The sequence below is a fragment of the Euleptes europaea genome, chromosome 11 (assembly GCF_029931775.1).
Source record: "Euleptes europaea isolate rEulEur1 chromosome 11, rEulEur1.hap1, whole genome shotgun sequence".
NCBI lineage: Eukaryota > Metazoa > Chordata > Lepidosauria > Squamata > Sphaerodactylidae > Euleptes > Euleptes europaea.
Window position 1 is genome coordinate 56,321,984 of NC_079322.1, and position 25,678 is coordinate 56,347,661.

General features: G+C 42.0%; 1 protein-coding gene across 1 annotated transcript in view; it reads left to right on the plus strand.

The window, feature by feature from the left end:
* The first annotated feature begins 776 nt into the window (after positions 1-776).
* Positions 777-25,678, plus strand: part of MALRD1 (MAM and LDL receptor class A domain containing 1) — a 284,449-nt gene continuing 259,547 nt past the window's right edge. The window contains 6 exon segments of the mRNA XM_056857102.1: positions 777-842; positions 7,479-7,683; positions 9,381-9,521; positions 10,615-10,700; positions 12,995-13,156; positions 15,383-15,479. Coding sequence (XP_056713080.1) covers positions 777-842; positions 7,479-7,683; positions 9,381-9,521; positions 10,615-10,700; positions 12,995-13,156; positions 15,383-15,479 — 757 coding nt within the window.

Consider the following 25,678-nt stretch of genomic DNA (forward strand, 5'->3'; position numbering starts at 1 on the left):
GAACAGTGACTAGCTCAAGGTCACCCAGCAGGCTTCATGTGGAGGAGTGGAGAATCAAACCTGTTTCTCTAAATCAGAGTCCACTGCTCTTAACCACTACACCAGCTGGCTCTCAAGATAATAGCAACAACAAAGTGGCAATTCATTAAAAACCATTCCCATTTGCATTGTGTTCAGTTGTATTATTTTAAGCTGAATTAAAGTTATTTTTAACCTAGTTGATGTCCGTCGCACATAACTAATCCAGAGAAACCAACCTCGAGAACAGAGATAGGTGCAGGCTTGCCCAAAAGGAGAACCAAACAATGCAAAGGGATTAACAGTAAAGGACTTTCATTAAAGTAAGGAATGAGTCCCTAGTCAGATGAGGGTGCTATGGGGGAATATTGGTTGGCCAGCTGAGAATGGGGAAGGAAGAAGCTAAGAGATGGAGAGCAGGTAGAAAGATGTGAAGGGTCAATTCAAGAAGGGAAGTGGAATGGGAGAGAGAAAAGGGATATGCTGCCTGTTTTGATGGGGAAGTCCAGTGATTTCAGTGCCTTTAGCAATAGAAGAAAGTTCAGGAGCAGAACCTCCAAAAAATGGAGGGCTTGGCAATGGCAAGTGCATTTATGCAACTGGATTTTTCTGGGTGTGTATGGGGATGTAGTGCTGTTGGCCAAAAGTGGTGCAGAACTGGGATCCACAATGGCATTGGGCCAAGACCTCAGGATACAGCTACCAATTGATGAAATTTGGGTTTCATGCTGAATGGTGAAACTTTAGGATCTGAGACCATGTTGGTGAAAAGATCAGAATCTGAGCTGTTCTTGGCCAATTCAAACCTTCTGTTGGTGCAGTGGGTACTGATGAGGGGTACCTAGATACAATGGAGAAGGGAGATGTTTCCAGTTGCAAGTAATTGAGTTAAATTGGGTGGGAGGCATGACTCAGTCCTGGGGAAAACAACCCAGGAGATAGGCTAATGGCCCTTCCTGGGCTTGACTGAATTTACAGAGAAGCTGAATGAAGGAGATTTGACCCTGGTGGTCCCTTCCATCTCTATGATTGTATGATTCTGAGACATTGTTGTCCTGCGAGCTTGAGTCCGTACTCGTCGATGGGTGTGAAGAGTTTTGGAGGGCTACACCCAATAGCTTTGATTCATGTACCCCTGGAATTCTCCAGCAGCCATGTTACTGCTTCTTGAAAGCAATTGAAGAAATACATGTCTTAATCAAGAGACCCCGACTTTATATCAAAAGGATGAATTCATCCACACTTCTGATTTTACAAGGCCAAAGAAATTTGGGGTGCAATGAGACATGGGGCTCAGTGGGGTCATGAAAGCAAGTCATGGAGATCTGTTCACAAGTGAGTTGTTTATGTGCAGCATCAGGAATGTGGATTTGTTTCCAGTCTAAATTGCTTCCAAATGAATGAAACCAGAAATGCTCCGTTTGTTATATTCAGTGACCTTTGTTGTGAAAACAAATGTGAATAACAGCAAATGAACGGATACCATTTGTTTCATTCATTTCCTCTTGTTTTGCCTTTTAATTGCCTTTCATTGACTAGGATTCTTACTCCTATCTGTCTGAAATGATATCATAGAGGATCTCGAGGATAATGGGTACAATGCTAGAGTTGGATGGAAAACAAATAAAAAAGTTTCCCACGGAAACCAAACAAAAGAAAAATGAATATCATAACAAATGTATATCATAATGGATTAGCGAATGAAACTTTTGAAACAGAAATGAGTAAAAAAATGAAAGTAGAATAAAAAGCTGAACATCCCTATATAGCTAACACAAACCGAGTGATTTTTTTCCACATTACTGTTAATGGCTAAACAGAAAGAATGGCTTTCATTGAAGTGGCAACCTTGGTGGATCCATAGGGCAAGCCCAATGGCATAGGAACAGATTTTGATATGGATCAGCTTCTTAGTGGTCTGAATTACAAGAGGCAGCTGTTTGTTCATGTGAATGATGCCCAATGTCTGGAGGTCATTTCTACATTAGAAAGTACATGTTAACCCCATGGCTTGATAGTTATTTTAGAGGCCACTCAAACTGACGGTGTGGTGGTGAGATACTCTCTTGCCAGGATACTACTCAAGATCTGAGCAAGATTGTTAACGATAGGACATTTTGGAGGTCATTAATGCATAGGGTTGCCATAAGTTGGAAGCAACTTGATGGTACTAAACACACAAACATCCACCCTGTCTTGACTACATGTAGATGAACTGGAACACGATAAACATTTATATTCATTCTGTGTTTGCTGTACCACTGAAACAGCAATAGGCTAATGTGTGTGCATGCCTGCAACATTCATTTTCTTGTTAGTCATAATGAATAAGTGACTTTTCAGCTTTGGTTCGCAGGGTTTATTAAACTTTAGAAAATTGACAACACTTAACACACGCACATGGAGAAAAGATGGATCCCAGAACAATGCCTGTTGACTTTCACTGCTGTGGTTAATAATTGCAGGGGTGATTTTATTCAAGGAACTGGCATGGGAAGCAACAGGTTAACAGTTCTGATCCAGACAATTTTCTTTTACCCTGTGAGACATTCGCTGTGCAAAACTGTGAACTTAGAGTGCATTATGGGAGGAAATAACAGATGGCTCTAGCTAGACAGATCAGTGGTCTCACTTGGTAGAAAGCAACTTCATATGAGTCGTGCCAAGTCTGAAAAACTTGCTATAATAGGTTTGGAAACTTTTATTTTTCCTCTAAAAAGGGCTCATTAAGCTTTGCTGTGGCCATTTCTATGCCAAGATTTTACTGTTTCTCAGGCTAACACTTGGAAAGAAATCACATAATCATATGCATGATGCATTTGTACCCCACCTCCTCAATACCTAGTTGCTTGGTTCTGTAGCTGGGAATTGTTTGGGAATTGTTTTGAAATTACTACTTATTTGTTTGGGGTGCCTCTCTCCAAATATGCAAGAAAACTGTTCTTGTGTAAACATACTTAGACATATGCATATTTTAAAATTCATGATGTTTATAAAATATGAGCATTAAGCGGAGTGCCAAATGGGATTATTATATTAAAGGGGTATATACACTGCTGCTAGGCACTTTCAGATCTCTTAGCAGAGAGTATTTGTTGCATGCAGGTTAAAATTTCAGCTTTGGTATGCAGGGTTTATTAAACTTGATGTGATTTACAGTCGTTACAAGCCATAACTATATTCTCCTGAGTGAGATTTCTATTCCCTCAGAAGACAAACTATGCTGCTGGAAGGATTTTGTGTGTATGTGTGTGTGTGTAAAACTAGCAATATGTATTTTTAAATTATTTCCTCTTTTTGCATTCTCTGGTATTAACTGGATTATAGATGTTTCACTGATATGAAGTAAATGTGAAGGGAAGGTTTGTCTATCAGAAGAAACAGACAGTACTTACCCTCTTGGCTGGGGAGGGCAGGCTAGAAATTTAAATAATAAATAAATAAAATAAATGTCAGCCGGAGAAAGTAGATAATTTTTTCTTCCTTTCCTTTCTCTGGGGGAGGAAAAAAAATGATGGCCATGATGGTTGAATAGGACCTCCTTTTTAGGAGGCAGTATACGCCATAAGTCGGCTGTGACTTGACGGCCCTTTACACACACACATACTTCTAAATTACTAACCTGGATAGCCCCAGGCTAGCCTGATCTCATCAGATCTCAGAAGCTAAGCAGGGTCAGCCCTGATTAATATTTGGATGGGCAACCTAGAAGAAAAACCAGAGTTGTGATGCAGAGGCAGGCAATGGCAAACCACCTCCAAGTGTCTCTTGCCTTGAAAACCCTACTGGGTTGCCATAAATCAGCTGTGACTTAATGACACCAAAAATACTTTTAAATGCTAGTGCTGATTGCCAGCAATAGGGGGAGGATTTCACCTCACTGTCCCTCCCGTGAGCCTATCTGGGACATCTCATTTGCCACTGTTGGAAACATAATTCTGCATTAGATGGACCATTGGTCTGATCCAACAGGACACTTTTTCTGCTCATTTTCACATGAAGTTAATGGGGAAAAGGAATATGGCTGTTTTTAAATTCAATAATATCCCCCCCAAAAAAACCATTTCAATCCAAGTTGATCATGCTATGGAATTAAACTGCATAGCTGTATGTAATCCAGATTTGAGGTGCAGGGATGTACACATTATATATTATCCCTAGATGAAATATTATGAAGATATTATCCTTAGATGAAGTATTATGGAAACAGAGATTGCAGCAGGTATCTAATGCATGTAGCCCATATTTAAAATAATTATTGAAGTCTACATTGTATGTACACGGCACAAATAAAGTTCACACAGTCATAGTGATTCAATGAAAGTATGTGGCATGGAACATGTGCTGTAACAAGACCGCAGAACAAATATGACAAGGAGAAATGTCCTATCTATTTGTTTGATCCCCAAAAAAATTAGCATCAGATTAAAAGAAAGAAAGAAAAACCAAAGCCAGGCAAGCAAAGAAAATGAGCAAGTTAGAATCTGAATCTTTGTGGCTTACTTAAATGTTCATATTTTATGATGATTTAGCTTTTAAAGGTCCGTGCCTAATGGTGTCATATGTAAATGTTAAATTACACTAATATTATTCAATCGCTAATATTAAATTACAAAAGTACTTAAAAATACATCCTCTCATCTCAAATCCTATGACCGGAAGGTAGAATGTTAAGACCTAATATATGAGATATAATTATAGAAGGATCTTGACAATCTAGCCATACAGCAGGGCAGGGTATCATGGGGAACATGCCCTTTAGGCAGACCTTACTAGGATAATATATTTCTGCTCCCAGGGGTACATTTCCATCATTGCCAACTATTCAAATTCGCATATGTCCAGCTGTCTCCCTTCCAGCATTACACAGGATTGTATGACTTTGCTTCTGTTCTCAAGGCAAGGTTGTCATAATATCAATGCAAATTTGCCTGTCTCCAGAGGAGTGATGTCACTGGTTGATCTGCCTTCCAGGCAGTACTGGACTGGTGCCCCGAGATCTAGCGCCTGTTCTTGCAAGTGATGTATAGTATAGGACTGTTGGTCGCAGCTATCAAATGTATAGTACAACAGCTATGCTCTTTGTCAGATTCCTTGCTTTGAGTGACTTTGAGAAATTAGATGTCATTTGACAAAACACGTGGATTTTTTTTCAGAGGGATTTATTACTTATAATGCAATGAGATAGAAAGTGCAGAACCAGTCTCTCCTTTCCCCAATAAATTCAGCCCAGTTAAATTCTGGTATTGTACAAAACGCGATGCCATGAGAGAGGTTACTAACGTCCCAATTACTTCAGGCAAAGATTATGCAATACCTAAGAAAACTGAGCTAGAAGACTTGAAACATAATGGCAAATAGGAAAGAAGCTCAGATTCCAGGTGTGCAGTAGGCATTTATGAGAAAGGGACAAGGTATTTGAAGGAACATTTTTAGACTAATTCCACCAATGATTGCATTCATCTAAGTCCTTGTTACTGATTTTATTTCATGTATGTGCACCCTAGCACAGCAGTATAACCCCCCCCATGTCATTTAATTGCCAGAACCAACTATCCATGACCCTGAGGGAGAATCAGTTTCACCAACTTCACAGATGCACTAGACCCCAAAAGGCAGAAGGAAGTGAAAGTCCACCTGTTGGATTTAACGCTGGAGCCTAATTTGATTGACAGAGGGTTCTGTGCTCCTTTAGAATCAGCCCCTCCCTTCTGGTGGCAGTTACTTGTAACCGACACTGCCAACTGTCATTCACTCTCAGTACTCAGTCTCTGCTTCAGTCAGAAGTCTCACTCTAAGTATCACTTTGTGTTTGTTCTCTGCCTCACACTCTACGAAGAAGTAACAACGTTTCAGTTAATATGAGAAAAGTAGTAAAAACCACATAAGAAAACAATTATATTAATGTATTTTGTCCTTTTGTGAAGGTGGGTGCCAGTCTTCAACTTAATGGCATGGCATTACTGGAACCATTTTCTCAGATCCCAGTGTGAAGTAGTGGTTAGAATGTTGAACTAGGACTGGGGAGACCTGGGTTCAAATGTCAGTATATAGAGAGACTGCAGACCATGAGCCAGATCAGAACAATCTATTTGACAGATGTATTAACAGCTGTAGTCACATGACTGTAGAAAGACTGCAGAAAGAAGCAGTCAGAACTGGCCTGGACAGGTATGACTAGGTGACTCAGCAACTGCCAGTTGATTGGTTAAGATACTGGACAGAATTGTATATAGTTGTACAAAGATTGTGTATGTTACCTCTGATGCAAATGCAGATGCTGGCGGAGCACTTTGTCGGAGTGTGCCAGAATTGTGTATATATTTCACCTGTAAATAAATGTTAATAGCACTTGTACAAACTGTGCTGACTGCTGTTTTCGCTGGAGCCTGGGGTGCCAGCCAAACCTAAACAGCAAACACCGTCATCAAACCCTTATTCAGCCATAGAGGGCCAGTCACATTGTTTTAGCTTAACCTACCTCACAGGGCTGCAGTGAAGACGTGGGAACCAAGTATGCCACCCGAGCTCCTTGGAGGAAGATTGAGATAAAAAAGTGGCCAGGTAATGAGGACCTAGTTTCAGTCTATCCTTGCAACTGTAAGAAAGTCTGCAAACGTTGGGGCAGAGGCTGCCATGAATTCTTCTTCTGCTATGGTAGCTAGAGATGCCGCTAACTCAGCCACAAACACCCGTCAGATCTCAGATCTGTTTGGCTCTTTGCCATCAGATCTGAACAGTAGCTGTGGTGGTGGTGTAGGGGGCGGGGATGGAAATTAATCCAATCCCTTATATGGGGCAATATCCCAACACTCACTTGGGGCAGGATATTCCACCTGTATAAAGCAGCAGAGTTCAAAACAGCCAAAAGCTATGTGGAGGAATATGAACAGCACAAGTAATAAAATGGAAGAAAACTGTATTTAATAAATGTTTATAAAGTCCTTTAAGTAAACAACATTTTTGAAAAATCGTAATAGTTTATAAGATTCTTTTAAATCAGGTCAGCATTGTGGCCTTTGGATGTCCCAGGCAGAAATGGCCTTTCATACCGGCTCATATACAGAGCAGTACATTGGTATTAAATTTATCTGATGGTCTTTGTAAGTACTGAGCGGTAAGTTAATTATAAACAATTGAGCTGCACTGTAAGGCAACAAAATACATCTATGTGCCATAAAATCCAGTTAAATATTTTCCAAAGTTATACTTATGTGAATATCAGCAGTAAATGCTTTATGCATGCCATATAGCATTAGATGAGAGATCACTGGATGTGTGTGTGTAAAGTGCCTTCAAGTCGCAGCCGATTTATGGTGACCCCTTTGGGGGTTTTCATGGCAAGAGACTAACAGAGGTGGTTTGCCAGTGCCTTCCTGTGATCACTGGATACCTGGATCTAAATGAAGGCTTAAGAACTTGGACATGATATTTTGCACACACTTCATTTAACTTTCTAGATTGCGGCAATAGCTCTTGACAAACACAAGGTCTCTACAGAAGCATTTTCAATGATCAAAGTCAGCAACTTTGGGGCCCTGTTGTGCTTCAGTCTGGCAGTGTTTTGTTTTGCCAAAGACGATTTTCAGTGTGGCGACGGCTCTTTGGTTTCAACAAAGGAGACATGTAGTTTCATCAACCAATCCAAGTATGGAAGCGATGAATGTAAGTAGACACCACTACACTTGAGTGCATTTTCTTTACAGCGGTCACGTCACTACTATGCATATCCATGCTTCTCAAATGTAATTATAGAACATGAAATTAACTGATACTTTCTGTCTCAGATCAGCTTTAAAAAACTACTATTGTACAACATTGTGCGTGTGCGTGAAGGCTTACGTTTAGGAAAGGGATTCAGATCCAAAATAAGAGAATATTGGTAATGAGGAAATCCCTACTTCTCCATTTATTTATTTGAGGCCCCTGCTAAACATGTGGCAGGTCCACCTAGTGATCAGGGACTGTGCTGAGTTCACCGCAGATATGAGATTTGAACCGTGGCAGAGGCTATAATTTAAAGGTTAAGCTGAGCTCATATATCTTGGAAGACATGTCAAAAGTCTTTAAACATAGGAGGCTGCATCTCAAAAAACTCATCCTTTGATTCACATGATAAAGTAAAAATAACATAATTTAAGAGGAAGTGCTTCATTATGTTACCGAACAACCACATATGTTTGTGATTCAGGTTTTGGTAGAGGGAATCAGGTGCTACATTTCTGTTAGTTCCTTGAACGCATTTTCATATCTTAGCTGTTTCCACTTTGGCATCATATTAGAAGTTGAAGACATATGAGAAATTGTACAATGTTATGAAATTATGAAAAGATCAGCATACCACAAACAACGAGGGGGGAAAGTGTGCTAAATAGCACCCTTTGGGCTCTGCTTTACATTGTTTCTGTAAATTATTCTGATACTGCAACAGATAAATGAATGCTCACTCCAGATTTGTTTTGTATGGACTGAATTTTTCTTGTATGTGTATCTGCCCAAATACATGTATTTATCATGGATCATTAGGGATGCCACCTGATGGGTTGGGAAATACCTGGAGATTTTTGGGGTGGAGCCTGAGGAGGGTGGGATTTGGAGAGGGGAGGGATTTCAATGCTGCAACGGCCAAAGTGGACATTTTCTCCAGGTGAACAGATCTCTCCTGGCTGGAGATCAGCTGTAATAGCAGGAGATCTCCAACTAGTACCTGGAGGTTGGCAACCCTGATCATAGGTAAGGTTGCCAACCTCCAGGTGGTGGCTGGAGATCTCCTGCTATTATAACAAATCTTGGGGCGATAGAGATCAGTTCATCTGGAGAAAAGGGCCACTTTGGAAGGTGCATATGGCATTATACACCATTGAAGTCCCTCCCCAAACCCCACCCTCCTCAGGCTCCACCCCCCAAATATCCAGGTATTTCCCAACCTAGAGTTGGCAGCCCTAATCATAGGGTTGCCAGACTCCATGTGGAGCCTGGAGTTTCCCCAGAATTATGACTGATCTCCAGACTACAGTCTGCAGAAAATGGCAGATTCATAGGATGGACTCTATGGTGTCACATCTCTGCTGAGATCTGTCTTCTCCTCAAACTCCACCCTCCTCAGGCTCCACCCACAAATCTTCAGTTATTTTCCAAGCCTGAGTTGGCAACCATAAGTCATGGTACAAGTACAGAATTACTATATTGTAGACCTGTGACCGTTTTATTTAGGGTGAATCTGTTGGAAGACTCTGAACAATTAGACAAATAACAATCTACTGAAATCACTGTGTCAAAATATTTTTATATGTTTGCGCAGTTTATTTAAAGGAGTGACTTCCTTATGAGTTGCAAATTACGAACGTGCCTTTTAAAATTAGATCCCTATTATGAAATATGTGATTTTGAGAATGATTGCTGCTGTGTATTGGAAAATGGAAGATTACCTTCTGGGTGGATAAGGAGAAATGGGTTGAGCCTCAAAAGAGCCCCCTTCTTTGATTACAATAGCAACGACTCAGGTAAGAAGAACTGATTACCTTACAAGGAATAAACAAATCTACCTTCACAAACTTCCTGGCTACGGGGAAATTCAGAGAACATCCATCTCCCCAGATTTTCTTGTTGTGCTGTCTTGATAATTGGGTAGAATGTTAAGAGGCACTCTAGCTAGATCTGAGAGATTCCTGTAGGAGGGTAGCTCTTATATTTTAGAAAGACAATCAACTAAAATAACACTAGGATTATTCATACAAATATAAAACATTATTTCTTCCCTCCAAATACCAGCACAGACAAAAATTATCATAATGCCATCAGAAAAAAATAAGTCTTCATGTATAAAAGCAGTTTTGTTCCTCTCTGAGGACTTCTTCTCATAAGCCCTTCCATAGATACAGATATACAAAATATAAGTGTGTGATAAAATCCTAGCCTTTAAGTCTCAAAGGCACAATAGGATGGCTTGCATTCCAAAAGGGGCACAATAAAATGTATTTCAAAGCATATATAGTTAATAGAATTGCCAAAGAGGCCAAACTTGCATTTTGATTTTCTGAAAGAATTAAGTCTGGATTCTCAGAAAACGTGAGTGTTTTCTTTATTAATTGGTAAATCTTTAGCCTGTGGCTTTTTCTTGCCCTCCATCAATGACACAACCTTATGTCTTGTAATTTGCTTTACTGTGTCCACCCTGAAGAAGGCTAAAACTGTCAAGGGAAGGACTCTACTTTTCCCCTTATAATTAACTATACATATGATCATGCCAAATGTTTATCATCTGCATAGATAGAAAAAAACACAGAGTCCTTTCAGTCTACATTTCTTTCTAACACCATCTTTTAAACATTCTCCAGGTCTGTAATTTGAAGACTGGAAAGTGTTCTAGAAGCATAAAATTGGTTTCTTACCTAAAGCCATTTTTGGTCATTTTAAAGAATTCAAATGGACATCAAAGGAAGAGATCAGTCGCCCCATTAGAAAGGAATTGGACTCAAATGCAGCCACAGCCTATGAGCAGTCAATTTCCAGTTGGAATTCCAGGAAATTGTTTTTATTCAAATAGGGCTGGATTTAGTATAGATTGGTCATGGTCTCTGCTTAGCTGTCTGCAAGAATATGGGCATGGGAAAGAGTTTGGCATCAGTACTGGCATCAGTCTGCTTGTAGGTCCAGATAACCATTATTTCAGCAAGGAGTGGGTAAAAACTAGGGTTTCCAGCTCCAGGTTGGGAAATACCTGGAGATTTAGGGGATGGAGTCTGAGGAGGGCGGGGCTTGGAGAGGAAAGGGACTTAAATGCCATTGAGTCCAATTGCCAGTGGCCATTTTCTCCAGGGAAAACTGATTTCTATTGCCTGGAGATCAGTTGTAATAGTGGGAGATCTCCAGCCACTACCTGGAGGTAGTGTTTATTCTCATATCTGGTTAAATTATTGTGGTATCTATTTGTTTGGCTACTGTGCTGTTTCTATTTTTTTACTACCTGGAGGTTGGAAACCCTAGTAAATACCCTCTATGTATGTCTGAGCAGGCCTTCAGACACACAGGAAATCAGATGAGAAAGGAGTGACTCACCCAAACAAGTAAATATACTCCTGGGCTTCAAAGTTCAAGGTATGAAGCCAGAAAATGCATTGGGAACAGGGAGGCCACTCTGGCAGTGGGGAATAAAAAGATGTTCCAGTGATGGTTTTACCAATGAGTGAGGGAGACGCCAAAGCAGGGCCGATTCTAGATTTTGGGGGTCCCTGAGTGGAGTGTTTGCAGGGTTGCACTTCCAACCCACTCACCCATGTGTCTCATTAACTGCCTGTGCATCCTTCCCTGCCCTGCTCACAAGCCCTCCCACTGCTCATGCTCTCAGCCATCTTCACTGCCCACAGCTCTTTCCCTGATGGCACTGGGCAGTGTGTGTAGCTGGATACATGGGAGCAGGCAAGGAAATGGCATGTTGGGGCATCAGCAATAGTTAGAGCTGCCAACCTCCAGGTTAATAGCTGGAGATCTCCTACTATTACATCAGATCTCCAGCCGGTAGAGATCAGTTCACCTGGAGAAAATGGCCGCTTTGGCCATTAGACTCTATGGCATTGAAGCCCCCCTCCCCAAACCCCCCTCCTCAGGCTCTGCCCCAAAAACCTTCTGCCGGTGGTGAAGAGGGACCTGGCAACCCTACACACCAGAAACCCTCGGCCCTGGCAGCTGCTCCACCTGAAGGTATGCTGATACCAGCCCTACATAGAAGCCATAGAAGAAGTCTAAGGGGTCAGCATGCAAGTGTGGCTTGATATATACATGAAAACTGAAAGGTGGGGTGAAGTGGAGGCCACTGGACTTACCACCTTCATGAAGAAAGTGGGGAAATTCTGACCTTTAATATTAAGCACCTGGTTTTAAGGCCACCCTCTGCTGGGTGACATTAGAAAGCAACCTTTCCTCCCATTGTCAGTGATCATATTATTATTAGACGCTTGGGTGCCAAGGCAAGGTCCTGTATGCAGGGCTGGATTAAGACATGCTAAGGCCTTAAAAGCTCTGACCTGGATGGCCCAGGCTAGACATCTCCTCAGATCTCAGAAGCTAAGCAGAGTCAATCCTGGCAAGTATTTGGATGGGAGACCTCCAAGAATACCAGGGTCGTGATGCGGGGGCAGGCAAACCACCTCTGAACGTTTCTTGCCTTGAAATTCCCTCCAAGAGGGTCGCCATAAGTCAAATGTGACTTGATGGCAAAAAAAGGCCTTAAGATATGTCATGTTTAATAGGCCTGTAACATTACAAAAAACAATAACTGTAGTGTTTTTAGTATTTAACAGCCCCTTATAATCTGAATCTGTAGTTTCCTTAGCTTGTTTGTAAAATCAGCTCTGACTATATGAGTGTATAATAACAAGGCAGCCCCTGCCCCACCCAGGGTTGCCAGGTCCCTCTTTGTCAGCAATGGGAGGTTTTTGGGGCGGAGCCTGGGGAGGGCGGGGTTTGGGGAGGGGAGGGACTTCAATGCCATAGAGTCCAATTGCCAAAACAGCCATTTTCTCCAGGTGCACTGATCCCTATCGGCTGGAGATCAGTTGTAATAGCAGGAGATCTCCAGCTAGTACCTGGAAGTTGGCAACCCCATCCCCAAGACCTTGCTGCCTGTTGTAATGTGTGACTCTCAGTTGCTATGGTTCCATTGGGTTCAGTACTAGTTTGAGCTAGTTGCCTCACCCATTATTTCTTTTTTGATTAGTTTATTTTGGTTTTTCCAGAACATGATTATTATAATTTCTAGGAAAACAAATTCGGAAATAATCTGTCTTCCTCTTCTTATAAATAGCTTTTTTCCTGACATTGCCCTCTGAACTAGTTCCATACCCTTCAGTTCTGAGAAGCAGAGTGTTCTCTATGGCGAGTAACCAACTTACCTGCCAGGTATTTGGATATAACTTCTCATGTAATTTGTTGCTACTGCAATTTGGCAGCCTTCTTAGACCATTTCTCATATTTTTAGATTTCATTTTACTATTGGATTGGCCAAGTAAATGGGACCCTTACAGTGGGACTTCAAACTCTTTCTGATGAGACTTTAATGACCATCTGGCAGGAGAAGGAAGGGATAAAAAGCCAATGGCAAAAGGCTGTGATTGCATTCAACGGGACTCAGAACTCTGAGGTATGCTTGCTATTCTGGTGCACTTGCTATGGGATGATTGAAATGTCAAGGTATGCTAGAACTTGAACAAGAAGTTAATTTGAGTGCATGAGATGTGGATTTTAATGATAAATTTGTGCCAAGTATTATAGTTTGACTTGACCGTATCTCATAAATTAATGGAATAATTAATTTAGCAGTTATGCAAGCAAGTCAAGTGAAATGAGTTGAACTGTCACATGCTAGTGTACATGGTGGGAGGGTATATTAATGAACCCTCTCACAGTATTCAAGTATCCAAACCATGTTTCCCATAAGAATTTTTGTGTGTTTAACCAGTTGTACTTGTGACTTACCAAACCAAATATTCATCAGCCATGCTCCATGTCTGCACTGATCCATGGAGGAAGGGCAAAATGTGAACAGTAGTAGGCAGGAAATGCTGGACCAAAGACTGGACCCAAGGGCAGGACCAAAGACTGCCATTTGTAGCCTCTTGGAGGTAAAGGCTGCCTCAGAAGTAGATGCCCCCTTGGGAGTAAAAGCCAAGCGAGCCAGATAGTGGGTGCGGCAGGAGGAAAGGGAATAAAAGGCTAGAGCAGGATGCAGAGAGGGAGAAACAGCTGGCCATGAAGCCAGACAGCTGGTCAGGTCTGGGTCCATGGAGGATGTCTTTTTATGGGACATCTATTTCAGTGCCTAACCCTATGGTATAGGTGCAATAGCTAGAGACAGCAAGGGATGAATCCTGGTAGCAGGTCCAAAACCTTGACTGGTGGAGGCAGTAAGAGATAGGTCGACCTACAGCCTGTAAACAGACAGGTGAATGTAGGCCTCAGTTATTTCAGACAAACAGCAATAAACCACAGCTTTACCATTTCTCCAGGTGTCTGCCTTTTATTGGAGAGTCTGGATAATTGGATCCATTCTAATCTGTTTTCAGTGCTGCTATGGGACTGAAATGGCCTTGGTCACCCTGGTGGATGACATGTGCCAGGAGATTAAAAGGGGGAGGGTGACTCCATTAATTGGCATGGACCTCTTGGCGAGTTTCAATACTATCAATCATAGTATCCTTCCGGACTGCCTCAGGGTTGGACTGAGGGGCACTATTCTGTTGTGGTTCCAATCCTTCCTCGAAGGTAGGTTTCAGAGTGTGGTCCTTCATTGTTCACTGGTTAGTTTCCAAATTTTGTTCCTTCTACTTTATACTTTTAACTGGAGATGCCAGGGATTGAACCTGGGACCTTCTGCATACAAAGCATGGGCCTACTCTGCTACCATTGTGTGCAGCAGAGTACATACACTCAGGTTTATAAGATACGCAGCTTGTTTTCATGTATGATTTTTCTGTATGTGAATGAACCTATGTGGCATCAGTTGCTATACTGGAATGAACCTATGTCTTATAAACAAGACATTATAAAGCCCAAAACAACCAAAGCAAGTGAAGGACATAAGCTATGTGGTGTGTGCAAGATTATCACTACAAATGGCTATTTAGTTACTGTTATTGAAATGCCATTATTATTGAAATGCCATATACAATAATTAGTCTTAATCTTGTTCCCGCATATCATGTATATTTGTTGTAAAAACCCACCAAAACCATGTTCTTGGTATCTGAATGTCATTAAGGGAAATCTGTGCTCATATTTCCCCTCTCTAATTCTGTGTCCAAGCAAACCACATTCAATAAAAAATGCAAATAGAGAAGATAATACATATCTTACTCCAAAATTACAATGCTTACTTAATCAGAGTGTATGTTCAGGCATCAGAAAGGAAAGAAATGTTACCGGTAGTTTCCTTCTCAGACTATATAGGTCCATAGCAAAAGGGGTTAGTGAAATTTTATTTCAGGCTTCACTGGTATTTGGTAATCAGTCATTGCCCAAAGCTTCTTTAAGTAGATTTTTCAGAAAGTGTGGAAACTCAGAAGTTATCAGTTTTCTTGTTTTGAGGCAGGGTTTCTCTGACAATAGCTCTTTCCACTTACTAGTATGAAAAGGATTTTTGGCACCTGTGTACCTTCAGGGTAACACTTTTAACAGTGGTGCTAGAAGAATACAGGATTCATATGGGATGGGTTGGAAGGTAAAGGAGAGAAGAGGAAGATAGAGCTTCCACAAACCCCCTGTGGCAAATTTACTCAAAGATAAACACATAATATTAGACAGAGGTCCGACATTACAACTAATACAGGAACAGTAATATCTTCCTAATATTCTGCTAAATATTCTACAGATTGTCATTCAAGGACAAATATTTGAACCTTGGACCCCAGGTGAAACCATTGCTATTGATGATATATCAGTCACCAGAGAGTGTTTTCTAACAAAGGGTAAGGATTCATTGTTCTAGCGATGCTGAATTATTCTTTCACACTTATTTGGAAATGGAAAAACAGTGGCGGTTTGGCTTTGAGACATTCTAAGGACACTCTTTGAGACATTATCAGTACTTCTTTTAAATGTCCTTGCTCTTAGTTTGTGACAAGCTATTTGGGAACAACTGTGTGTGTGTGTAAAGTGCCGTCAAGTTGCAACCGACTTATGGTGACCCCTTTTTGGGGGGGGGGTTTCATGGCAAGAGACTAACAGAGGTGGTTTGCTAGTGCCTTCCTCTGCATAGCAACCCTGGTATTCCTTGGTGGTCTCCCTTCCAAATACTAACCAGGGCTGACCCTGCTTAGCTTCTGAGATCTGACAAGATCAGGCTAGCCTGGGCCATCCAGGTCAGGGCTTCGGAACAACAAGGGTTGTGCATATCAATATACCTGAACTGAAAATAAACCTGAAATTAGCAGTTTTGTCAATATTCGGGGTTTGGGTCGGTCGAATACCAAAACCTGGGAATCTGCCTGAAGCTGAATAGGCAATTCCTGAAAAAGCTGAATTCGGTTTTTCGGGTTTCGGCTATTCGCCTTAGCTCAGATGCACAGTTCTGTGTTTTCTCCCATTTTTCTATCTTTGACTGGTTTTGTTAGGACTCCAACTTTTTTTGAGGTAGGGGTCAGATAATCAGAGCCAACTTGGTCTCACCAAACTATCCATCACCATTCAGTGAGTTAATCTGGATCAGGATAGTCTGCATAAGGGTCATTTAAAAGACAGGGCTCACCCAGTCCCATATGGAGGGATATACCCTCCAACTAAAAAGCACCAACTTAACAACTGCTGAACAGTCTTCGTTCTGAAGAAGACTGCTCTCCTGTGTGGATGAGCAATCTCCTTCACAAGAGCTGCCTTGGTCATGGCTGGCTCCAATATCACCCCCACCCCTGAAAACCTGCTCTCAAACTGAAGGTCACCCTGAGTAGAGGCTTTGTTTCCCTGCACCGTGATCATCTCTTGAAATCAGATTTTTTATGATTGTAATAAAGGACTGTTCACAGAATGTCATTTGCCACCAAAAGAAATGTTTTCAATTCCTTATTTTTCTTTCATTTAAGCCTTTTCCGTCAGTTTGGGAGCTAATTTGCATGGATTATACGATACAAAGGGAGCCCCAGACTTTGAGGCACCAGTCCTGCCAACTGGCTCTTTCCACCAGCCTTCAGCAATGCTGAACATCTGAACCTGAAAATTGATGGACAGCTTGGCTCACAAATGCCTGGAGGATGGGGGTGACCCCTTTGCGGGCCTGTAAAATTGGACCCTCTGTCTCAACATTCACCAAATTTCGCTGTCCATCTAAGGAAAGTCCCTTGCAGTTACACTGCAAATTTGGTCCCCATAGATTATAACGGACCAGAATTTTTCAGTAAACTGGCTGGAAATACCCCTTTACTGGTATGGGTATTCGGCTGAAAAAAACCACCCCCTAACCCCTCGAAAGTTACCTTTTTTTTTTTTTTTGCACAACCCTAGGCATAACAGATGCTACTCAGAGTGGGTGCATAACTTTTACTACATGGCAACCTAGTATGAGTGATGTGCAAAATGAGCTGGTTCAGTGTGTGACACCCAATGAATCACCACTGCTGTGTTTCTGTACAATGGGAACCTCAGAAATAACAGACACGAAAGCCCCAATAAAGCAATGCAAAACATACACAACGTTATGTGCAAAGGACAGCACAGGCTACAGGATGTGAGTATCTCTGAGTCCATATATGTGCATACAGCCAAGTCACAACGTGTTGTTTCTACTTAGACCTCTATTTGTTGTATTTTTTCTGGAACAGTTTAGCCTGCAGCTACTCAGGATTTCCCGGAATCCTCTTTACAATCCATTAAACTCTACAGCAATGAGCTTGAACATCCCATCATGCAAGAAAATCTTTTGTTGCATGCTTTTTCAGCACTAGGACACGCCCAGACTGTCTATCTTCCAGTCATTTGGGCTTGCTGGCATCTACTTGCCTGACCAAATAAGAAGTAAAATCCACAAAATTACTAGCAGCAAAGTTGCTCTGTGCATTCAAGACCTTGGAGTCACTGAACTCAATGCTGTCCTAAAATTGTCTCATGAATGCAGCCCTTCAGTTTAGTTTACTGTGTGATCTGTGTTATATTGTGAAATGCAGTATTTATGGTCTTAGATAAATTTAGCTTCTGCTAAATATCTCTCCTGAGATGGAAGCAAAAATAACCTCTACAGTACATTATGCAGTTTCTTAAATATTTTAGGATACTAAGCAATGTTGTTGCATCATAGAGCCAACATTCAAATCTTTAATATCCTAGGAATTTGGCAGTAGGATGATATTTATTTCACATGGCAGTGCTACAGAAAGAAGGGAACTATACCTATGAAGCATGTAATCACCTCTTTATTTGTGCTCTGCTATTTCTGGGATTTGTATAAGCGACAGAAAAATCTAGGAGATCTTTCTTTGCTGACCCCCTCAAAAGTCTTAACTGGATTGCATAAGGTGTCAAGGTGTGCATGTTCCTTAAGCCAGTGATTCCAGCAGCCAGGTCCCCATGTCTTCCTGCCTGTGCCACCAGCAATCAGAAGCCACTTCAAACCAGGTAGACTGAGATCTAGTTTTGAGGGCACAAATGAGACTGCAGCATCAGCTGTGTTTGCTCAGCTAATCTTTAGGGCCAGCACACCTGGAACATTCAAGGGCCCACAGGTGGGTGTGGTGGTGGTGGGGTCACTAGGCTGTGCCAGATGAGGAGAAGAGAGAGGAGGCAGCTTATGCAGTGGGGATTGCTGTTGAGGAGTGGTGGGGAAAGTTGCCACCAGTGATAGTACCTTTGGCGTCCTGGTGGCACCTCTATCTGTTTTTAAAATCCAAATGTTCTCACAAGGCACAACAGGGTTGCTTTAAAGGATTGTGGTGAATCCTTTGGTTAGAGTCAGGATATGCGCACCATCTAGTGCGAATATCCTGACCCTCAGTTGAGACAAGAATTCTTACATACCGATACAGAAGGGGGAAAGACTCTTCCCCTGATCTGAGCAGTTTAGCACTATATTATTGGAAAGGGGATTCCAAATTTCCACGGTTGTTTTTTCATCCCCCATTAGCCCTCTACTTATAAGAGCATCCCAAAGGATTCACACAAGCAGTTCAGTTGTCCTTTTTCTCCCGATACATCACTGTAAGTGACTGGATCCACTCTCCTCAGGAACAGGACTTACCTGGTTTCTTTTCTGACAACTGCAGTTTCTAAAACACTTCCCTTGACTTTTGTAACCTAATACGGGTGCTCTGGCACGCAATGTACTGCATCTGTTATGAAATGCACATTTGGGTGTTATGAGGTTATGTCCCTTTAAAATGCCGATGAAACAGTCTGATTTTGTATCTCGAAAAATTCATGGTTCTGCTACCAATGAAGCACTCGTATATTTTGTACTTGGGTACCTCTGTCTGAGTACAAAATGTCAAGTGTGAAACAGCTCTTGACAACTGAGCTTCAGACTCGTCGCTGCTGGGAAGAATAGATGCAATTGCTAGGGTGAATGGAAGCAACAGAGGGCAAGAGTCCTGGATCTTTTATAGATGCACAGAAGAAGGCACTTCGGCAAGTGTGTAGGTTTGTAATTTCATAGCATTGCTGGGGTGAGCTCCTTCTCTAGTCAGCCTTCCTATTAATAATATTCCTTTAGAAAACATATTGGCTTGGATCCAGCTGAATGTTTTCATGATTTCCACTTGGGGGGTGCCACTGTCTCACTTCACATTTTGGTCAGCAGTGAAGGGTGCATGTGACAAATATTTTGGCTCAAAGCCATTATCTTGTTGCAAACTCAAGGTTTTTGGCAGAGGAGAGCTTGATTATAGAAAGAAAGTGTATAAAAAGTAAGAAAGTGGGAATGATATTTTACATTCCCATAGAATGAAACCTAAATTGAGTTTTATAGAAAAGCTCTGTTTCAAGACCCCTTCCCTGTCTTGCTGCTATTTAACCATCGGGTTACTGTCATTTAAAAAAAGCCTGTCTGAATGAATCCCAACATATTTTGAATTAATCTAGGATAAAAATGAACAAACTTTCCTCAGAAATTCTTCTGAGAATTCTCCTTTTAGAATTTTGATGTGATACATTATCTTGGCATTTGGAAGTATTTATTATTGTTTAATGTTGTTCATTATCTGGCATTATTTGATAAATAACTTGCAGTGGTATGTAGCAGGATTCAATTGCAGATGTGTTTCACAATCAATATGTCTAATGTGTTTAATGTTTTACAATCAATATATTGAATTTTCAACATGACCTCAACTATGGATAGTTAAATCTGGAGTTTGAGCCCATCAACAGACCATACAGATCTTTCTACAAACTTGGGGGGGGGGGGGCAGAAAAATCTGAAATCTTACCAGAAAATCCCTACGTGGGGGTGGGTTTAAAACCCATCAAAATAATTGAAACAAATATCCTCCGTGGCTGTTGCTAGGCAACCACAACAGTATTGCCAGCATTCAAGCCTTGGTTTCTGTCAGTAAAAGGCAAGGGAGGAAAGAGCCATTTCCATGGCTATTTTGGCTTTGAGGGGAGGACTCATTGGGGCCATGTGCAACAGCAACCACCGGGTGACTTGCTACTACTGTACTTGAAGTTAGAATTTCACTCTCGGATCTGGAAGACCCAGGTTCAAATCCATAATCTGCCGTAGAAGCTTACTGGGTGACCTTGGTCAAGTCACACACTCTCTGGCTAACCTCCCTCACAGGGTTGTTGTGATGATAAAATAGAGGAGAGGAGAGTGATGTAAGCTACTTTGGGTCCCCACTGTGAAGAAAGATGTGGTATAAATGAAGTAAATAAATATAGGGGATGGGTAAAAGGTTTGTTGATGGGTGGGAAGGAGAAAAGGAAGAAAGGAAAGTTACGGATATGGGCGCTGCCAGAGGGAGGGAAAGAGGAAATAGTGGGGGGAGGTGGGTACAGGAGAAAGTGAGGTGCCACCCATAAATCTTTGCAGGTTCCCCACTGCCTAACTGGTCCCAGCCTAGCAGCCAGAACTTCTCAGAGTTTTCCCAGGGAGAGGCTGCCGGCAGAGGGAAGGAAGGAAACCTAAAGACAGGGTGGTAAATAAAAGTAGATTGGCTGGTGGATGGCAAGGAGAGAAGGAAGTGGAAAGTTTATAGAGGATTTCAGGGGATGGAGAGAGGAAATAGTGGAGGAGGATAAAATGAGATACTTCCTCAGGTCCTTGAGGGTGCCCTGCTTGTATTTAATAACCGACATACAATAATATCTAGACGTTTGTGCATATGTAAGCATTTGACCATCTGTGTCATATTTCACGTTTGAAGATTTGAAAACATTCAACACATAGCCTTGGCAGTATGCTCTATAACAATCCCATTTAGTCTCATTTTTCCTCCTTCTCTCTATAAGAACTGACTATTTCCCTCCTTATCAGACACAGGAGGAATAGGATCGATCAGCACAAATCTGTGCGTCATTTTAGAGGTCTGATACTTTATAACTCAGTCAAATGTATGGAGTGTTAACACTGAAAAGCACTGTTATGTGGATTGACAGTGAATGATGTTAAAGGCATATTTGTGTACAATGTGGGAATCAATGTTCACACATGCAAGTCTTCACTATAGTCAACACAAGATACAAGTTTGCGTCAACTGGCTTCAAATAGCAAATCTATGGAGCTGCTATGGAGTATCACAGCTGGAAGACAGGGCTTGCACTGGTGCCAGACTCCTCTTAAATCAACCCAATTCCTACTCTAGCTGCTACCCTTTCTCAAGGGTCCTTAATATTCTCTTCTAGGCCTGCTTGGCTTAATTAACGTCTCTCCAGATAATTGCTCCCCCATCTAGCTCTTTCATGCCTTGATACTTTGGCATGGCAATTTCCCATGTCCTAGCTTCATGCCACTCTTGTGGACCGATTTTTATCCCAGTCTTCTAGATACAACTTTCTTATTTGTGCTTTTGTGTTTTCTTCTTCCATCTTCTTCTGCTTTATACTAATCTATGTGATAAAATTAAACCTAAAGCCAATAATTTCTTCTTCATTGCTAATTAGTATAATCATCACTAATTAGTCCAAGTGAGAAAGGCAGACTATAAATGATGCAGATAAATAAACAATTCATTCACCTGCAATTTCTGTCTACCTTACTAGTTCAGAGACCTCGATGATGCTTTCTCACTTCCTGGTGGCAGAGTACTTTGGGGAGGCAGTAGATTGCAGCTAGGGTTGCCAACCTCCTGGGGATGGCTGGAGATCTCCTCCTATTACAAGTGATCTCCAGGCGACAGAGATCAGTACACCCGGAGAAGATGTTTGCTTTGGAATGTAGACTCTATGGCATTAGAGTAGACTCTATGGTAGTCCCTCCCCTACCCAAACCCTGCCCTCCTCATGCTCCACTCCCAAAATCTTCACGAATTTCCCAACCTGGAGCTGGCAACCCTAATTGCAGTTCTTTCTCATAACCCCCATCAGTACAGACAGGGATTCAAAAAGTGTGAGAGATCGATGTTCCCCTTCCTTCCCAGGTATCCCTCCCACAGGAAGTAACCCAGAGGTCCCTATGATTCATGGTTGGAGAGGCTCATGGAGGCAATGGAATGGGGACTTCTTGTTTAATTGCCTTCATGTACCTCTCCCAAAGAAGAAATGTGAGATTGTTCCGAGACACTTTAGTAATCTCTAATTCCTGGTGGGAGTGAAGAGGATGATCATCTCTGGTTGGTGATTGGACTTCTGTCTGGCATGGGCCTTGACAGATGTCTAACCATGCCAAACTTTGATGTTGGCCTTGTCATGGGATACAGCTCAGGAAAGCTCCTAATCTCAGGGGAGTGAAGGAGAGAGCTTCACCAGACTGGTTGGACTAATAAAGGGGAGGATTATACACCTCCCTTGTTGCCAATGCTTAAGAACTTCCCTGAGCTTTACCTCACCTGTTAAATGATCTCCCTCTTCCAGCATGCACATTTTGTCATTAAAACTGGACTCTGAACATTCTTCCAAGCACTGATCTACAAAAAAAACAACAACCCTGCATCTTACTTTCAAAAGCATGCCCATCTTGCAGCTATGCAAAAGGAAGCAATTAATTAAGCACAGTTCTTATTAACTTTTCTATCAGACTGGCCTCTCTACATTTTGAATCTTCTCTGTAGATTGTAGTTTGAAATGCTTGGCATGAACAGTAAGTTTCTTTTCCATGTGTACTTAAAGCTGGCAAATGACACATTGATTCTTTCAGAGCAGTCAAATTAGACTTGGTCATAATGCCTTAGAGAAGAGGGAACTTAATATTACCCTGTGGCCTGTCAGTGCTTAATTGTAGAGCCCAGAAGGGTAAAAGGTTTGCAGTTGCTCTAACTGGTTTACAAGAAGACTGTTCCCATTGTCCAAATATAATTGTAATAGATCCATTATAATCACTCTATTTCTAATGCTGATTTATTTCCAAAGGATTTACATATAAATCCAAGTTCTTTTTTTTCTAAATTATAGATAATGATTCATCCTGGTTTAACCAATTGATTGGATTAATTTGTAGTAGTACAATACGCCTTGTCAAGGAGCTTGTAAAATTGGCAGGAGAAAGGTGAAGGGCAGTTTTGTTTGTTTCTTTTTGGACAAATATTTGCTCTTAAGGGGCAAGCTGCACAGAACATGAGAATGCATGTAATGAAGGCTCTTTTTGAAATCAGTCACAGAAGGATGCTGTTTTGAGGAGAAAGAAGGCAATGCTTAACTTTTCTCTCTTGACTATTTTCCCACTCAAAAAGTGCTGTCTCAAGCTCTCTTTCCCCTGTGAGGTTTCAGGTATATGGTGTGGCTCATAGTTTCATGAGCATGCAAAACCATGATGTAAAAGACCTGCCTAAGTCTGGCAGATCTTTGCTAACAGGGAGCGCTGCATGCTCTCCCACAAGCCTCATTCACCTTTGTCCTCTGCCTTTCCCCTGACTCTGCTTTCTTCAGCCTGGAGAGCAAGAGCTGCCATGTCCCCCTCTGCTCATTTCCCTTTGTCTGAAGCCAGCCTCTTTACTGACTGTGCCCCTCCGGATTGCCTATGAGATCTAAGCAGTTTCTGTGGGCAGCTGCCATTGCCCTCACATCTCAGCTAGGACTCATTGTCTCTTTCCTCACCCCTGACTCAAGGTTGCCTCCCAGCTGATTGTTAGGCACCAGTAGGGCCAGCAACTCCCAGGAGACCTTGTGGGGTGGAGTCTCACCAGAGTTGCTTCCATCCATTTCCAATCACCCCATACCACATTACAAGCTGGTCCCAAGAACCCACTAACCATCAGGAGCAGCTTTTCTGGGAACACAGGGAGCTGCAAATGGAAGATGGGAGAGCCCTGATCGTTCATAGTTCTTCGGATACATATATAGCAAAGTATTGAAACACAAAGGCCAATTATTCAATGTCCTGAAATTTAGAAAAAATGGAGGAGAGGAGAGAGATCTGAAGTAGAATCTTGCACATTTCAGTAAAGAGATTGTTATTTTCTTTCGCATTGCATTTTGGCCACAGAGCTTCTTCCACTTCTCTCTGTCAAATAATGCTGCTTCTCTTGAGCCTGAAGGAGCCAGAGGGGGTTAGTCACACTTGCAGTTTAAAGGATCCTTGGGGTGAGAAAAGAAAATGGTCTCAGAGACAGCGGGTGGTGTTCAAGTCCAATTCATCCCTCTTTTACACTGTGGGGGGAATCAATTCATTTTGTTTTTCATGCTATATACTGTCTGTGCACATGCACATAACCCCAATGTTTACAAATAAATGCTTTATGATGAACGACTGAGGGGATGGGGGAGAGGAAATATGTCCCTACTGAGTTCCTTCTTCTCCCTGTTCAGACTGATAGGGATGTGCTCTGCATATCTGAGAGGGTAGTATTCCCCCCCCCCAAAAAAAACCCCTACTTGTTTTATGCACTCATGTGCATAAGCACTTAAGCAAATTGTTTGTGAAAAATATCTCTTTTCTACATAATGTTCATTTCTTCACAATGTAACGGGAGGAAGGGAATTGTCCCTTCAACATAGCTTATGACTTTGACAGCTTATATCTTTGCATCAGTGTTCTAGAGCAGCATACGATGTAAGCACAGCCAGCCGTGATCTCCAGACATTTAAGCAGATTTGATGGAGGGCAGGGGACTATTTTTAAATGTCCATGCGTCCCTCAGTGGTCCTGCTAAGATGCAGGAAATCCATTCCGACCCTCTCTCTTGTCCCACTTTTAAGCCCTGAGGATCCACGTGCTGCACACTCCCTTCGGAAAACAGGAGGGTGATACAATCTAAAGGCTGATATTCTTTCAAGATGTAAGTTAGAAAAGGGGATTAAGACATTTATCCTCTGGGAGATGGAAACAGATAGCCCAAAGTGCAGTCTTGTGTTTCAGCGGTTTTAAAGTAATGGTCTAAGGCTTCTTCTCTGCAACATGTCATCTATCTCTGATGAAACGGGAGCCAGAGGCTTCAAAAGTGGAGCTGCAGAAACATCCTAGAGGAACTTTGCCTCCTTCCTCACTTATAGTCTCTTCCGCTGATCCCTTTAATATGCCTGCAGCCTGATTAAACACGAATTTGCACTTTTTCTTTTCCCTGACTTTTTAAAAATGAAAAGTAAGTTGAGTGGAGACTTTGTTTGGGAAAGGAGCTGCGGACGCCTTCTGCCTGGGATTGTTTTTATGTTCTAATTATTTCCCCTGCTGCTCTCCTACCCACTGGGGAAAAGCAAACATCCAGGAGCACATGAGCACATGAAGCTGCCTTATACTGCATCAGACACTTGGGCCATCAAAGTCAGTATTGTCTACTCAGACTGGCAGCGGCTCTCCAGGGTCTCAGGCAGGGGTCTTTCACATCACCTACCTGCCTAGTCCCTTTAACTGGAGATGCCGGGGATTGAACTTGGACCCTCCTGTATGCCAAGCAGATGCTCTACCACTGAGCATGGAATGAAGGCCAGAAGCTCTAAGAACCCAAGAAGCCCTCTCCCCTCCACCCCTGCATTCCTGGCAGCCTTCTGAGATGGAGTTTTGCCAGAAGAAAAAAGGTGGAGGAAAGGTACACGTAGCTGTAAGTAATGTCTTAGGAAAGGCAGGCAAGGAGCAGCTGTTGTCTTGTCTACTCGT